The sequence below is a fragment of the Lipophrys pholis genome (genome assembly GCF_963383615.2).
Source record: "Lipophrys pholis genome assembly, chromosome: 4".
Taxonomy (NCBI): Eukaryota; Metazoa; Chordata; class Actinopteri; order Blenniiformes; family Blenniidae; genus Lipophrys; species Lipophrys pholis.
This window is the reverse complement of record NC_137637.1, coordinates 1,453,143-1,469,295: the sequence shown is the minus strand read 5'-3', so window position 1 is coordinate 1,469,295 and position 16,153 is coordinate 1,453,143. Positions and strand designations below refer to the sequence as shown.

At 42.3% G+C, this 16,153-nt stretch overlaps 1 protein-coding gene across 2 annotated transcripts; it reads left to right on the top strand.

The window, feature by feature from the left end:
- Window positions 1–1,449: 1,449 nt before the first annotated feature.
- Window positions 1,450–10,804, top strand: LOC308109079 (gamma-glutamyl hydrolase-like). 2 transcript variants are annotated; one of them, XM_080462440.1, is made up of 9 exons: window positions 1,450–1,790; window positions 4,180–4,294; window positions 5,115–5,165; window positions 5,471–5,555; window positions 5,868–6,006; window positions 6,982–7,088; window positions 7,830–7,920; window positions 8,617–8,754; window positions 9,809–10,804. In XM_080462440.1, exons 1-9 carry the CDS (start codon window positions 1,682–1,684, stop codon window positions 9,928–9,930), a joined length of 957 nt encoding a protein of 318 aa, XP_080318566.1. In that variant the 5' UTR covers window positions 1,450–1,681; the 3' UTR covers window positions 9,931–10,804. The 2 variants fall into 2 exon arrangements, with proteins under 2 accessions (XP_080318566.1, XP_080318567.1); XM_080462441.1 differs by having other exon boundaries at window positions 1,479–1,790; window positions 7,042–7,088.
- Window positions 10,805–16,153: the final 5,349 nt, after the last annotated feature.

Below are 16,153 nucleotides of genomic sequence, written 5' to 3'. Positions count from 1 at the left end.
TGGAGTGCATCAGCCGTCTGTAGCAGACATGGGTTACACTATATAGTGTCATCGGGGGTTCAGCCAGTCCCAATCAGGGTAGGCCCTCCCTTTGACTCCTCCCACAATTAGGAAGCTCTGCTCTGGCACATGGCACCACGAGAGGAAGTACTTCCTCCTCTTCCCAAGATGGGCATGTGTGGGTGGAGCCAGTCCAGCTCACACAGACACAGCAGATTCTGAATGCAGCTCCTATGATCCAATATTCAAATGGTGGAAAATCAAGGAGGAGCTAGAAACTTAGAATACTGAAGGTTTGTGGAGCGACCAGACCAGGAGGAGGAGGAGGAGGAGGTGAAAGATCTTGTCGGCTAAGATATCGGGGTCATTCTGAGTCTGTTGTGTAATTAAAGATGTTTATTACTACAAAATGTCGCCAAACCTTCAGGGAGCCGCTCCAGACGGGCTGTAGAGCCACATGTTGCTCATGTTTTGAAACTCTTTGAGTGGAGCTCTCATGGTTTTACATCTTCATGGTTATTTTCTATGTGACCGACTCTGAAGGTAAATGGTCAATAAATGGTGAACCGTCCAGCGGTGGACTGACTTTTCCATCTGACCGTTGACGGTTCTCCGTGTTCCTGCTGTTGCGTTGTTCTCCAGAACTCCTGTCTTGTGCTCAGTCCTCAAACTTCACTTAAAGTTTATCCAAGTTTAAAAGAAACCCTCCACCCATTGTTCTGTATTGAACAGCCGAGTGCAGGCAAAGTGTCAAAGAGGTTTAAAAGTACATCACGTATCCTGGTGGCTGAGAAATAATATTGAGGCAGGTGGCGGCACAAGGTCCCGGAAGCTGCAGACCTTCAACCAGGTTTCTGGGTTTGATAAATACTTGAGAAAATTGTGACCCAACTAAAACATGAACCAACCGACGTCTCAACATGTAAAGCTTCCACACTTCATGAGGAAAACAAAGACATGACTGCAGCTCCAACTGTTGTGGTGATAAACCACAGAGACGAACCGCCGTCAATGAGCTGCGCAACAGAGTCAGAGCCTTCCCACCCAAAGCCTGATCACTGTCCCAAGGAGGGAGACGGCAGCGTCCTGCCTTTCTGCTGTCAGAACCTGCGTCCCTTAACTGATAAACCTGTGGCATCGATGATGGATGTTCCAGGAAACCTTCATGTCATTTTCCTGGTCTTTGCTGTTTGTATGATGAGCTGATTTAAACTCATAACATTATCAAATGTCTGCTTTTTAAGATAAAAAATGATCACTTCTTTATTTTTTGTTCAGTATTTTTACTATATTAGTTCCTTTACTTGCAATGAAGTACAGTCCAGTTCTGCTCTCCACCTGACCTGGTGACATTCAGTCATTTCAAACATCTGATCTGGTTGCTCTATTTCTAGGTGAGAAAGACAAACCGGAAGTTTTCTACGTGAGACAGATCTATGGCTGAGATCCACGCTGAGACGCAGATAAAAGAGGAAGACACTCTCGTTCTCACTGCAGCACCTCTCAGACGTCCGCACCTCTGCGCGGATCACCATCTTACAATCCTGCGTCTTTTTCTTCTTTTAAACGCGTAAAACATTTGTCATTGTCAGGATTCATCTGTAACCTGCACCGCCGCTAACCCTCATTTGCAGAGTTTTGTTTGGTTCTTGTCTCTAATTGTGCAGTTGCGCAGTGTTGAATGTGTCGACCGCCTCTCGTCCTGTTCGCGGTGCTCTCCGCTCTCCGGTGCGCACCGGCACCGTGCGCCGCGGCATCAGCCCCGCAGCTCAACACCAGACCGATCATCGGTAAGATCCGTCTCTTGTCTTTCCCAGCCCGCGTGGAAACACGCTGTGCGTGCACTGCCTGTCACAGCTCTTACGTAATTCTCATTCAGAATGTTCCAGCAGAAACTGTGCGCGTCTGCGCTTGTCCTTGTGCGCTGATGGAGATGAAACGAGTCCCTGTGGGGGTCAAGAGCAAGTGTCCGACACTGAAAACCAGTTTTCTGCGGGGAAAGGAATGCACATTTAGTACCTAAAATAACTAACGGATTTTTTTTCTTAAATTTCAACTTGAAGCATCTAATTGGACAATGGTTCTTTCTTCTTCCATCACTTTATATCCAACCAGACAGAAATCATGCTTTAGTTTTAACTGCCTGTAACATCTTCTGCTTCAGATATTTCCCATTCTGCTGCCAAAAATAGTTATTTTATAATTAGAAATGTTGAAGAAATTTATTTGAATTGTAGCAAGGAACAAAAAAAAATCTTTATACTTAGAATTTGCAAGTTTCCAGCCCAGAAGTAGAATACGTAGAACCTCTCCTTCTATTGAAATGGCTAAAAACTGAGTTTTCATTTTGCCTTTAAAATCCTCCACAAAAACAGGATTTTTCTGATATCGACAGACAAACTATCCCATAAGAAGCTCCAGTACCTGTACTGTACCAGGGGTGTCAAACATTTGGTCCGGGGGCCAAAACTGGCCCGCAGGAGCCTCCAATCTGGACAAACCTTTGAGAAAATGGTAAAAATTAGATTTATTTGAATACAAATGTTTTAAGAGTAGAGACACACAACGGTGATGCTGCTGTGAAATCTACCGACCTCTCTGCTATCAAACCTCAAAGCCATGCTGTCAGGGTGTGAAAACACCCATAATGCAACAGCTGTAGGAGAGGGTTGATTTGGGGATATTTCACACCAGAAAGTTTCATTCAGTTTGGCTTCATGTTGAGATCAGAGTCATTTCCCAACGTAATTGTTTGGTTTATTTATGAAAATATCCACATTTTCATCAGTGCCACAACAAACAAACAAAACAATGTTAGAATTTAATTTTCTAGGTGACTATGGCACTATTTCACTACTGAAGAAGACACCGAGCTGAATGTGGCCTGAAATGAAATGAGTTTGACGCCAAAATGATCAACAAAGATGCAAAAACCAGCATTAGAACAATAAATATTAATAAGAGGAACAAAAACTTAGGTTTAGATTGGTTACTGGATATCTGGAAGAAATAACATTTATTATGTGTCATTTCACAAACTACGAATAACTAAAGCATATTCTGAGTACAACTTCTCTTATTTCCTGCGTTTATTCTAATTTAACAGAATAGAATCAAAATTGTCTCTTTTGTCATTGTTCAAAAAGGTGGAATTGTAAATACAGTCAGCATTTTATAATTATATATATAGAGGTAGACAATTAAAAACAGAACAAACCAAGTTCTGCTTTATTGACTTCATCATGAGTCATTAACATGTTGACTTTACGGATGCACCGATACTGCAAGAAGTACTCGCAAAATGAGTAACCTTCATACTCCGAGTACATAACATATAATTTAAGTATGAAGTATGAATTAGGCTTGATCATGTAGCTAAGGGTTAGTACTCTGTGGTATCGGTTTGTCCATAGTTACAAATTTATTTATTTGTATTTATTTCTTTATTTATGTTTGTATTTGACCAACTTCTTGCAAAAACTACTCTCTTGAATTGCATGATATTTTCAGGGATGATTCGTCATCATCAAAGGACCAATCCATCAGATTGTGGGACGTTGACGGCGAATAGTTTCTGAATAAATCCCCCAAAACTCTGAAAAAAAACAAAAGTTCCCATACAAAGTGGAGAGGGAGGCACCTCATGGAGATCAGCGTCTGTTGCCATGGAGACGCTCCCTGCTCAGTGTTTCACAGTGATGTAGCTACCTAGTTAGCATCGATGTGAGCTAATGGCTATCATGCTAGAAATGCTAACTTGGTTCCACAAACAAATGTGGCGTTGGCGAAGTTCTGTGCTCTACCGAATGTAGCTCTAGTTGACGTATATAGTCCTTTCCATTCATTCTCGTGTGTGTGTGTGTGTGTGTGTGTGTGTGTGTGTGTGTGTGTGTGTGTGTGTGTGTGTGTGTGTGTGTGTGTGTGTGTGTGTGTGTGTGTGTGTGTGTGTGTGTGTGTGTGTGTGTGTGTGTGTGTGTGTGTGTGTGTGTGTGTGTGTGTGTGTGTGTGTGTGTGTGTGTGTGTGTGTGTGTGTGTGTGTGTGTGTGTGTGTGTGTGTGTGTGTGTGTGTGTGTGTGTGTGTGTGTGTGTGTGTGTGTGTGTGTGTGTGTGTGTGTGTGTGTGTGTGTGTGTGTGTGTGTGTCCTGAGACTTGGTCAGGAACCTGTCGTCTGGTTCTCAGGTGTGCTGTCGCAGGAGAACCTCCCAAGAGACCAGTTTGCACATGGGATTTCTTACATTGCGGCGTGCTACGTGAAATACCTGGAGGCCGCCGGCGCCAGGGTTGTTCCCATCAGGTGAGACGGTGAACGATGTAAAACAAGCTGGTTTGAAGGTTGTTGTTTTTTCCTACATTTTGGGTTTATTACATTATATTTTATTACATTTTGGGTCGTTGTTACATTTCCAGCTAAAGCAAGTCATGCGGGTTAAAATGGGCGGGGCCAAACTACAATTAGTTCTTGTTGAGCTTAAAACCTTTTCCAGTCACTTATAAATGAAAACTTGTTCAAATGCACTGATACTATTCTATTGTTCAATGCTCAGAATTAAAGTTAATTCTTTAGTTTTTTTAATGATTTTCAGGTAAAAATCTGTTGAAATGGTACAAATCATGCAAAGGTGTTGGAGCTTTTACCCAAATACAAGAACTGCTTCTTTTATGTGTTATATATTACACATTTCAGACTTTTTAACTTCTGTTTTTGAATCTTGTTGCACTCTTTTTCATGCCCTCATTCTCTTTATTCATCCTATTTTGGATTCTATATTTAGTCTATATTCCAATATTTGAAATTTCAGTTCCACTGTGTGTCTTCTACGGACAGCAGAATTAACAATAAAGTAAATTTTGACTTGAACCTTACAGTCACCTGAATATTTAATGAAGGTGTGTCTTTCTTTGTCATTATTATGCGAGAATCTTCCTGTAAAATAAGTTAAACATCCGATACTCTCCTTGTTTGTTGTTCTCTTCAGGTTTATTTGCATATTTTCCATCCATCTTCATTAAACATACGATCTAATCCAAGTTTATCATCCTTCACCAGCTTCAGGATTACATCCTAGTTTTAATCTCCCTGCTGGAAGACGTGACGTTTATTTTGTTTTTATCAGAATCAATCGAACAGAAGAAGAATATTCAAAGCTCTTCTTCTCGATAAACGGGTGAGTTTAATAGTTTTATTTCACCATGGTCCAAACAGTGACGGATGAAACGTCCCTTTTAAATTCTTTTTATATTATATTAGATTTATTCTGCTTTTGGATATTTATCTTCATCATTAATCGCTGCAAGTCTGTGATTTTAAGAGATAAATCACTGATGGTCTACGTCTGAAATTATACATCACACATGCTAGTTATTAATTTAATAGTAGAAATGTTGAGTTGAACATTTTCTGAAAAGCTTTTTATATTTATTTCTCCGTGTTTCTGTAGAATTGATCTGAATATTTCCAATGTGGCTGCAGGTTGCTGCTTCCTGGAGGCAACGTCAACCTGGAGAATTCTCTGTTTAGTCGAGCTGCAAAGATCTTCTACCACCTGGCTGTGAAGGTAGGACCTCCACCCTCTCGTCCTCCATCCTCCACCCTCTCGTCCTCCACCCTCTCGTCCTCCACCCGCCACCCTCTCGTCCTCCACCCTCTCGTCCTCCACCCTCCACCCTCTCATCCTCCACCCTCTCGTCCTCCACCCTCTCGTCCTCCACCCTCCACCCTCTCATCCTCCACCCTCTCATCCTCCACCCTCTCGTCCTCCACCCTCTCGTTCTCCATCCACCACCCTCTCATCCTCCACCCTCTCGTCCTCCATCCACCACCCTCTCATCATCCACCCTCTCATCCTCCACCCTCTCACCCTCCACAGGCCAACGATGCAGGAGACTACTTCCCCCTGTGGGGAACCTGCCAGGGCTTCCAGCAGCTCTCCGTCCTCACGTCCAACAAGAACCTGTTGACTCTGACCGACACCAGAGCTGTGGCTCTGCCTCTCAAGTTCACCACAGGTATCCCTCCTCTACTCTGCTACTTTACTCTTTAGTTACTCCTCCTCTACTCTGTTACTTTACTCTTTAGTTACTCCTCCTCCTCTACTCTGCTACTTTACTCTTTAGTTACTCCTCTACTCTGGTACTACTTTACTTTTTAGTTACTCCTCCTTCTCTACTCTGCTACTTTACTCTTTAGTTACTCCTCTACTCTGGTACTACTTTACTCTTTAGTTCCTCCTCCTCTATTCTGGCACTACTTTACTCTTTAGTTACTCCTCTATTCTAGTACTACTTTACTTTTTAGTTACTCCTCCTCCTCTACTCTGGTACTACTTTACTCTTTAGTTACTCCTCCTCCTCTACTCTGGTATCCTGAGTTTCGGTTCCTAAAGTTTGTATCTTGGTAGAAACTCCAATTCTGAATATTTCCTCTTTTTCTTTCACTTTTCTCATGAATCGATCACTTCTAGTTATTCTCTCTGTTAAACCTTTCGTCTGTAAGAAACATCTCTCCTCCCTCCCTCCCTCCATCCCTCTCTTCCTCCCCCTCTCTCTCTTCCTCCCCCTCTCTCTCTCTTCCTCTCCCTCCCTCTCTCTCTCTTCCTCTCCCTCTCTCTCTCTTCCTCTCTCTCTTCCTCTCCCTCCCTCTCTCTCTCTTCCTCTCCCTCTCTCTCTCTCTCCCTCCCTCCCTCCCTCCCTCCATCCCTCTCTTCCTCGCCCTCCCTCCCCCCTCTCTTCCTCTCCCTCCCTCTCTCTCTCTTCCTCTCCCTCTCTCTCTCTCTCCCTCCCTCCCGCTCTCTCTCTTCCTCTCCCTCTCTCTCTCTCTTCCTCCCTCTCTCCTTCCCCCCCTCTCTCCCTCCCTCCATCCATCCCTCTCTTCCTCTCCCTCCCTCCCTCCCTCCCTCCCTCCCTCCATCCATCCCTCTCTTCCTCTCCCTCCCTCCCTCCCTCCATCCATCCCTCTCTTCCTCTCCCTCCCTCCCTCCACAGCGGCTCAGTCCAGCCGGATGTTCAGAAGTTTCCCTAAAGATCTTCTGGCGTCTCTTGCAGAAGAAAACGTCACTTCAAACTTCCACAAGTGGAGCCTCTCGGTGCAGGTATCTTCCTCTTTCACCTCCTTTCCTCTCTTTACCTTCATTTGTTTTTTAACATCTTATTTCCAATATCCCATTTTAAATTGTTGTTGTAGTTTTATCCATTTAATCTGCTTTACCTTTGACCTTTCAGCCAGTAGATTAGATATTCTGTGTGAATGCAACAAGAAAAGAGGTTGAAATCTTCATTCTTGCTCTTTGCCTCTTTATTTACCAGCCAACACTTCATGTCTGAAGTTTTTTATGAGAAAGAATCTCAGTTCACCAACGTTGAATTCAAAACTTCACTGTTGTTCTCTTAACTTCATTTAGAATAAAAAGAACTGTCTCCTTTCTGGTTTTATAGAAAATGAGCAAAGAGTGAGTTTAAATTCCAAAATGTGACGGTTTCCTTCATTTTCCAGTTTTTATTTTCATTTTGGAAGGTTCCCAGATGCTCATGATACAAACATGTGAAAGATTCTTGTTTTGAAGCTGAAGTTCCTCGAAGCTTTTTCTCTGCTTCCCGGAAGCTTATTTAAATTTTCTGGATTTCATAACTGATGCAGCACATGCCTGATGGTAAAGCTCAGTTTACCAGAATCTCAGTTCACCAACGTTGAACGCTGCTTCCCGGAAGCTTATTTAAATTTTCTGGATTTCATAACTGATGCAGGAGTTCTCGCTACGAGAAGAAGCTTGGAAAACGATATAAGAGAGCCGAGCTGGTTCTACTTTAATGAAAAAACCTGTTTGAACCTGCAGAACTACACGCGGAACGACAAGCTGAAGAGGTTTTACAAAATCCTGTCGACCAACAGTGATGGAGAGAAGGAGTTCATCTCCACCATGGAAGGTACCACTCTTTATTCAGCTCATCTTCACTTTGTGGAGGAAGAAGCTCTGCTCAGGGACCAGAGCTGGACAGCCTGCAGGGACCGTCTGCAAATGACACACTACTACCTTCACTGGTGTTTCCTGCAGCGTCACAGCATCAGGATGAGTCAGAGAATTATGAACCAATCAGAGGCCGCCTTTCAAAACGTGTATACCACATGGTATCAGTTGACCAATCACGTTGGTTATTACTGGGCGTCACACAAACAGGAAGTCAGTTGTGTTCTTGAGCTGATAATTTGCTATATTTTGGCGGAAAAAGAAGAATTTAAGTCAAATTAGCCGGAGGCGAGTAGTGACGGTCATTATACATATTTTAGAGGCTTTGAGCAACATGTTGCTATTTTTTCATCCAACTTTTCTGAAAAGTGACCGTCCAAATGACGTCTGGACGGCTCGCTGCTTAAAACCCTGCTGTAAACACACCGACAGAAAAGGGAAGCGATGAACAGCATTTAGACAAGAGTCCACTAGAGGGCAGCACCACCTTATAACGTCAACCTCTTAAGAATTCAATTGACACTCCTCTTCCCCAGCTGCTGTATTTAAGCTTTGTGGGTTTTACTCAGGCTTTGACACGTTCCCGCCCTCTAACTTTGACTTTGAGAATTATGTTGATCAAAAAGAGAAAAATAAGTCTGTTTGTTGTGTCCAGCCAAATACTACCCGTTCTATGCGGTGCAGTGGCATCCGGAGAAAAGCCCCTTCGAGTGGATCGAAAAGTCCGGAATGGTCCATTCCACCTCGGCTGTGAGGGCGTCGTTCTACACCGCCAGCTTCTTCGTCTCTGAAGGTGAAGACTGACGTCTGGAGGCGTTTTTACCTTTTACAAATATGTGTTTGTGTCCATAAATATGCTTCTGTCAACTTGATTTAAAGGCAATAATAACTGCTAATGGAAATATGTTAGATTGGGTTCTAGTTCTCTTGCCAAGTGAAATTAGTTTCTGGACTAATCTTAATGATTTAATGTGGCTGTTGGCTTAAAGTAGAGGTTTCAAACATAAAGCCCGGGGGCCAGAACTGACCCGCAAGAAGCTCCAATTCAGCCGCAAATTAAGCTTCCAAATGGTCCAGATTTCAAACTAAATATATCTATATATGTTTTAATGCATTTAAAAGAAATTTGTATCAAACACAATTCAAATTATACAAATTACTCATATTAAAGTCTTTTTTATTGGTTATTTTTGTGACTTTAAAAGTCACGCAAATGTATTTCAGCGCCATGTTTTTTAACTTCCACGTTACATTTTGAGAGTTTTAGTCTGTATTTTTAGTGTTTCTATGATTTTTAAGGAACATTTAGAATACATATATATATTCTTTTAGATCATGATGTTTTTTAAGTAACTATATAGAACTATTGAGTCTAGCTCATAGGGGGCCATAGAGCTACCTGCATAGAAAGCCATTTTATAATAATACACAAAATGTGCAACAACAAATAAAACGGAACCAACTGAACCCGGCCCAACATATCACCTTTATTTTTTTATCATGACTCTGGTTTTACTTGGCCGGTTAAAAAGCTTAAAATCTGACCTTCCGAGCGGCGGGGAAAGACGTTTCAGCGAGGCTGATTCTTCTCGCTCCGTAATGAAGAATAAGGTGTTCGTACAACGACCTTATAGGATTAAAAAAAATCAATGTTTGCTTTACAGTTTTTGCCATTTTCTTTGCATTTCATCTGGATTGGAGCCGGTTCCAGGTTTTGGCCCAAAGGCCTCATGGTTAACAGCCTCTTTTAAATTCTCCATGGTGTCGATGTTGTTTCCGGCACATTCGACTCTTAAACGCTTGTTAAAGAATCGTTGAAGCTCCATCTCAACATTTCCCTCCTGCAGCCATGAAGAGCCAGCACCGGTTCTCCAGTCCCGAGGAGGAGGACGCAGCCCTCATTTACAACTCCTCCCCCGTCTACCGGGGCCGAGAAGACATCTTTGTGCAGACCTATTACTTCGATTGATGCGCCGGAGACGCTCCGGACCTGGAGCCTCGGCCGGCGGAGCGTCTTGGCCCGGGTCCCAGAGTCTGGGAGAGCAGCTTCCAACAAGCACCCAGCGCGCCGAGATGTAGGGAGAAACAACCAGCAGATGCCAGAAGACGTAGAAATATCTGTCCTAGACATGTGAGAGTAGAACCAAACTCTTGAATGTGTTTAGATTCCAGCATTTGACACTTTTTAAACGGTCCAAATGAACCTTACCTTGATGGGATTGAACATAAAATGGAAGTTAGCAGGTTTGTTTAGTGTCGTTCAGTTTTGAGTCACCTGAAGCCTTTTCTGCTTGTTGAATGCTCCGTAGCATGATATTTAAAAACCAAGCTGTTTTCTATTTAGAAAAATATAATTCACTGCTTATACATAATCAAATTTAGCTTCTGCACTTTATATAAAAGGACAGAACTTCTAATAAACCTATTTAGGCTGTATTGGATGTTTCTGCTGAAGCTTTTCCCTCAATCCATTAGAAGTGGTGCGGTTTTGTGTGGTGGACTCGTTTCTGCTTTTGCATTGATTTTCTGGAGAATTCCACTTCCTCATTATCCCATCATCCAGATTTCATTTTCATTTCTTCCCCTTCAGCATCACTTCTTTGGATTCTGGACCTTCTTTACCTTCCTAAAGTCTCGTTTGGATCAATACAACCAAAGAGTGATGAACATCCTTAACTCCTATTTTAACTTTAATAAATGGACTGTTAAAAATTGATCTTTTATTCTTGTGTTGTAATTTCTGGTAACATTTAGATGAGTCTTTAAGGAGAGTTGGTCTGTACCTGATTCTATTCCCGAGTGTCCATCTGCACATTTTAAAGACTTTTGGTTTTTCTCATCTGAAACTCTGAGTTTTTCATTTGTGTCACATAAATCACACTGAATACTTTACAGAATGATTTAAAGTGAATAATATTCACTTTTACAACTGAAGATAAGCAGAAAAGATGAAATTGATCAGTTTAGATCTTTTATGAAACATTAATTACTTTATTTAACCCAAATCAATGAACACATGAATGATCTATTGATTTTAACTCAATAGATTGCAGTTTTATTCAGTTCATCATTGTGTTGCACCAAAACTGATTCTGTCAAAGTCATACCTACGAGAAAATTTCCGAACCCCTGATCCACCTTTATTGTATGTTTTTATTCTGGGAGGAATAAAGGGGAAATAAAACCCATGGACAGGGAGAACATGCAAACTGCACAGATTAACAATCTGAAAACAACTAAAAATGGTTATTCTGCCACAAAGCCAACAACTGAAAAGTTCAAAGACTCAGTTTAGGATAAATAAAAATGAAAAATAAACAGTTTGAATCTGTAACATGGACTTGATGTTTAAAAATGCATCATAGCTCTTTTTTGTTTTAAAGGGTAAAAGATTGAATTTTGATTAATCAAATGCATTGAGCCAAACTTCAAGGTGTATAAAATCCCCAAATCTTCACAGTTTGACACGCATGAAGGAGGTTTTGGTTCAAAGTAAAGAAACACCTGAGAAAATTCATCTTATTTTTCTGTGGCTTTACTGGAATGTGTTTCCACATGTCACCACTAGATGGCAGCATAACACTGTTAAATAGCGATGAGTTTCCTGTGTCTTATGAAAGTGTGCAGGTGCAGCAGGTACACAAAGTAATAGAATTAGTATATTATATGGATGCGTGCTGTTTTTAAAAGCAGTATAAACCACCTGTTACATGTTTCTCCACAAGATATTTAGAAAACATTTACTACTTGGGACACTGACTGGTTTTTCAAAAATAAAACGTGGAAAAAAAAACTTTTACAACAGCTGATGTGTCCAGAGCCTCGGACATGATATCTGAAATATAACTTTCTAAATTTGTGGCCATAAAATAGATAATGGAAAGGAAATAGTGAATCGAAATGAATAGCTAAGAAATATTAATTTGAGTCCATGAAATTGAGATTTAAGGCTACAAAATAGTAATTTATGACCATGAACTAGTAATTTTAGGCCACAAAATAGTAATTTTAGGCGACAGAATAGTCATTTATGACAAGGAAATTGGAAATTGAGGCCATGAAATACTAATTCATGGCCAAGAAATAGTGATTTGAGGTCATTTTTTATGTCTCCGGGTGAAAAAATACAGACAAATCAAAGCTTGTGGGGTTTTCCTTGAATTCTGTTGCAGCTGAAAAATGACTTGACTTTGTGTTTTAGGAAGTTAAAAGATGTGAAATCCTGTTTCTCTTCTGGAAGACGTCTGCAGCTCCGGAGAACACCGGTGTTCAGCAGCTTTCTGCTTGAACGTCCTCCCTGTATTTAACACTTGTGTAACAATGAGGTACAATCACCTGTAAATATGAATATATGTTTCAGAGTTAATGTCTCGATGTATGTGTTTTTATTACACTTTGAAATCCCTGCTGCAAAGCAACTGGAGGAGAAATGCTGTCAGTCGTTTGTGTTTGGTAAATCTGGGCCTATACTTTATACTTTATGAAGGAAAAGTCTGAATACATTGAAATGTGACGATCTCGTGGCCACCAAATATAAAATCCATGAGATTCCATGATGGCCGACTGTGTGGGTCTGCTGAGCTCAAACTTTAGTTCCCTGCAAACAGTGAATCAAATATTTATGCGGGTATAAACTGTCATTGCTGCTGTTGTGTACATTATGTATACATTATGTATACAGCAGCCTGGGCCATTGATCCTGGGAGACGGTGCCTGCATGATAAAGGACCTCATTCAAGTGTGAGCATAAAGCTCATCTACAACCAAATATACAGACTCTCACCTCTGAATAGTACACACCGACAAACCAACACCTGGAGGGACGGAGGGACGGAGGGACGGAGGGAAGGAGGGAGGGACGGAGGGAAGGAGGGAAGGAGGGACGGAGGGAAGGAGGGACGGAGGGAAGGAGGAGGGGCTTGATGCGAGGCTGAGTGAGACGGACATGTGGTCAAACGGAGGCGGGCGATATAGAGTTTGTGTAAAAAGGAAGTCTTTTGGGTTGTGGAAGGGAAACTGTGGTACTGAGAGAAAACCCACGTATTCCCAGGAAGAACATGCAAACTCATGATGGAACCAAAATGTCTTCTGCTGCACGGAGTTTTAATATTTGAAACAGTCCATTGTTAAAAGTTTTGCCATGTCTTCAAAAACTGCCTAGTCTCACGGTTCCATTAGTAGAATGTAGAAGAAAGATTCCGTTAGGATTAGTGCGGCGGGTTATTGCAGTTTCACTCCTTTTTAAAGACACTTTAGTGGATTTAGTTTGACATGTTTTGGCTTTTTTTTTCTGAATGTTTTACTTTTTAGTGGTTCATCTTGTTTTAGAAATGTAAACAGTTTTAACAATTCAAGACATTTTACCATTATTTTTTCTATTTTAGTAATTTTGGTTTTTTAAAGCAGTTTTTCCTTTCTAAGCTATTTTAACCAATTTTGATGTTTTCTTTTTACACATTTTTATTCTTGTGTTTAAGTTGTTATGTTTTTTTTTTAAGTGCTGTATAAATAGATAAAGCTGACTTGACTTTTTCGGCTGGAGTGCATCAGCCGTCTGTAGCAGACATGGGTTACAGGGTCCCCCCCTAACCTCATGTACGTCCCTGTACATGGGCTGGACTGGCATCGTCACGATGGCTGGCCAGAGGTATGAGGAGGGTTCTCATCTTCCCTTATGGCAAAGGAAAAAACTTTGCCCAGGCCATCAAAGAGCGACTGCATACTTTTCAACAGTGGCTGACCCAATTCGCCATACTGCAGTCTCTCTGGAGGGCGTCTAGCTCGTGTTGAGCTTCTTACTGGTGGGTCAGCATCAGAGGTAGATGTATCAGGATCAGGTAAGTGAGCATCTGGTGCTTCAGCAGGGGTATCATTTTCTGAGGAATCTTCAGCAGGTAAGTCAGGTCCAAGGTCTGAGATAGCAGCTTCAGATTCAGAGTACTCGGGTGATAGACCGTGTTGTATGGGTGATTCAAATTCTGTTACAGGTTGAAGTGCTGTGGTAGATGACACAGAAAATGACTCTGGCTGTGATTCTGAGCTGTCTCTAGCAGCTTCCAACTGTTGTCTTGGGATATCCACAGTGGTGATCAAACGGACAGGTTCGGAGGTAATTGGTTCATACCAGTTCGCTTGAAAGATATCATCTTCGGACAGCAGTTCATTTTCAGGATCTGTTGCAGGTGAGGAAGGTTTGGCGGGGTTTTTGATAGGTACTGGCTGGACTTGGGACTTGGCAGGTAAGTATCCACAGGGTTAAAGTAGATCTTAATGGAGAGTTCTCAGCGGCTTGTCGGTATGTTCACGTCGGACAGTGGTGCAGCTTTCTTTACCACCACGTAGATGTCGGATTCCCATTTGTCAGCGATTTTGTGCTTCCCTCTCAGTCGTACGTTTCGGACGAGTACACGATCTCCCACTTCCAGTTCTGATGCAGTGATATTTCGATCGAAACGGGTTTTGTTTCTCAGCATGCTTTTCTCTGCATTTTCAGAAGCTAGTTGATAGCTCTTATCCAAGTGTGACCGCAACTTCTGGACGTAGTCAGTGTGATTCTGACTGGGTTTACACACAGGGAGGCCAAAAACAAGATCGATTGGGAGTCGGGGTTGGCGACCAAACATCAGCTCGTATGGTGAGAATCCAGTGGTGTCGTTTCGCGTGCAATTATACGCATGTACGAGTGGTTTGACGAAGTCCTTCCAATGTGATTTTTCTTGTTCTGCGAGTGTTCTGAGCATGTCCAACAGGGTCCTGTTAAATCTGTCAACAGGGTTATCTCTTGGATGATACGGAGTGGTTCTAATCTTGTGGATTCCTGCAAGTGCACAGAGTTCTTTGATTGTTCGTGATTCGAAGTCAGTACCTTGGTCACTGTGAAGTTTCTGAGGAATGCCATAGTGTACAAAGAAATTTTCCCAGAGGCATTTGGCAACGGTTCTTGCCTTTTGGTTCGGAGTAGGTATGGCAATAGCATACTTAGTAAAGTGATCAGTGATGACCAAGATGTCTTTCGTTTTGCTCTTTTCAGGTTCCAACGTCAAAAAGTCAATACACACAAGCTCAAGTGGATGCGAAGTTTGGATGTTCACCAAAGGTGCAGCTTTCTCTGGTAAAGCTTTTCGTTTTATGCATCTTTCACACGTTCTCACCTTGGTTTGCACATCGTTGGCCATCCGTGGCCAGTGAAAAACGATTCCGTACAAAATCCAAGGTGCGTTCCATGCCCATATGACCCATGTGGTCGTGTAAGCTTGACAGCACGTCTGCACGACACTCTAGTGGTAGCACCAATTGATGTTGGAGCTGTGGCCCAAGCTGCCTCCTCCGCACGAGGATGTTACTCTGGAGCTTCAAATGATTTAAATCTCGCAGAAAGAGTGGCAACTCTGGCAGTTCAGCTCTCAAGGCAGGTAATGGTGATTCACCTGTCTCCAGCTGTGCTATCACGTGTTTCAGAACGGGGTCAATGCGTTGCTTGTCAGCGATTTCAAATGGGCTCAGCTGAGGGACCACCAAGGATGCAAACTGCTCGTCAGCAGTATAGCTATCTGGCAGACTGTCAGCGGACATGGACAGCGAGTGAACGAGTGCATAATCAGGAGTTGAATCGGGAGCACTACATATCAGCTGTCGATCTGAAAGAGCTTGAACCGTGTGTTGATCAATGGATATGACATTGGGACTTTCAAGATGTTGCTCAGTGAACCTGAGAATTCTTTCCTTTTCTTTCTGAGACATCAGGTCGAGTAAGAGTTCTCCATGACGTCTGCGCGAAAGACCATCTGCATCTACATTTTGCTTTCCAGCCCGGTAAGTGATCTTGAAGGTGTAGGTGGAGAGAGCAGCCAACCAGCGGTAGCTCGTAGCGTCGAGTTTGGCTGAAGTGAGGAGATAAGTTAACGGATTACTGTCGGTTACTATAGTGAAATCTGTTCCGTACAGATAATCGTTAAATTTCTCGGTGACGGCCCATTTTAAGGCGAGGAATTCCAGCTTGTGCGCTGGGTATCTTGACTCACTTTTCGACAGTCCTCGGCTGGCGTAAGCAATAACTCTCTTTTCGCCATCCTGCTCTTGATATAATACAGCACCTAGCCCGGTGGAACTGGCGTCGGTGTGCAAAATGTAGGGCTTCTGTGGATTGGCGAAAGCAAGCACTGGCACTGAAGTAAGTTTTTCTTTTATAGCCT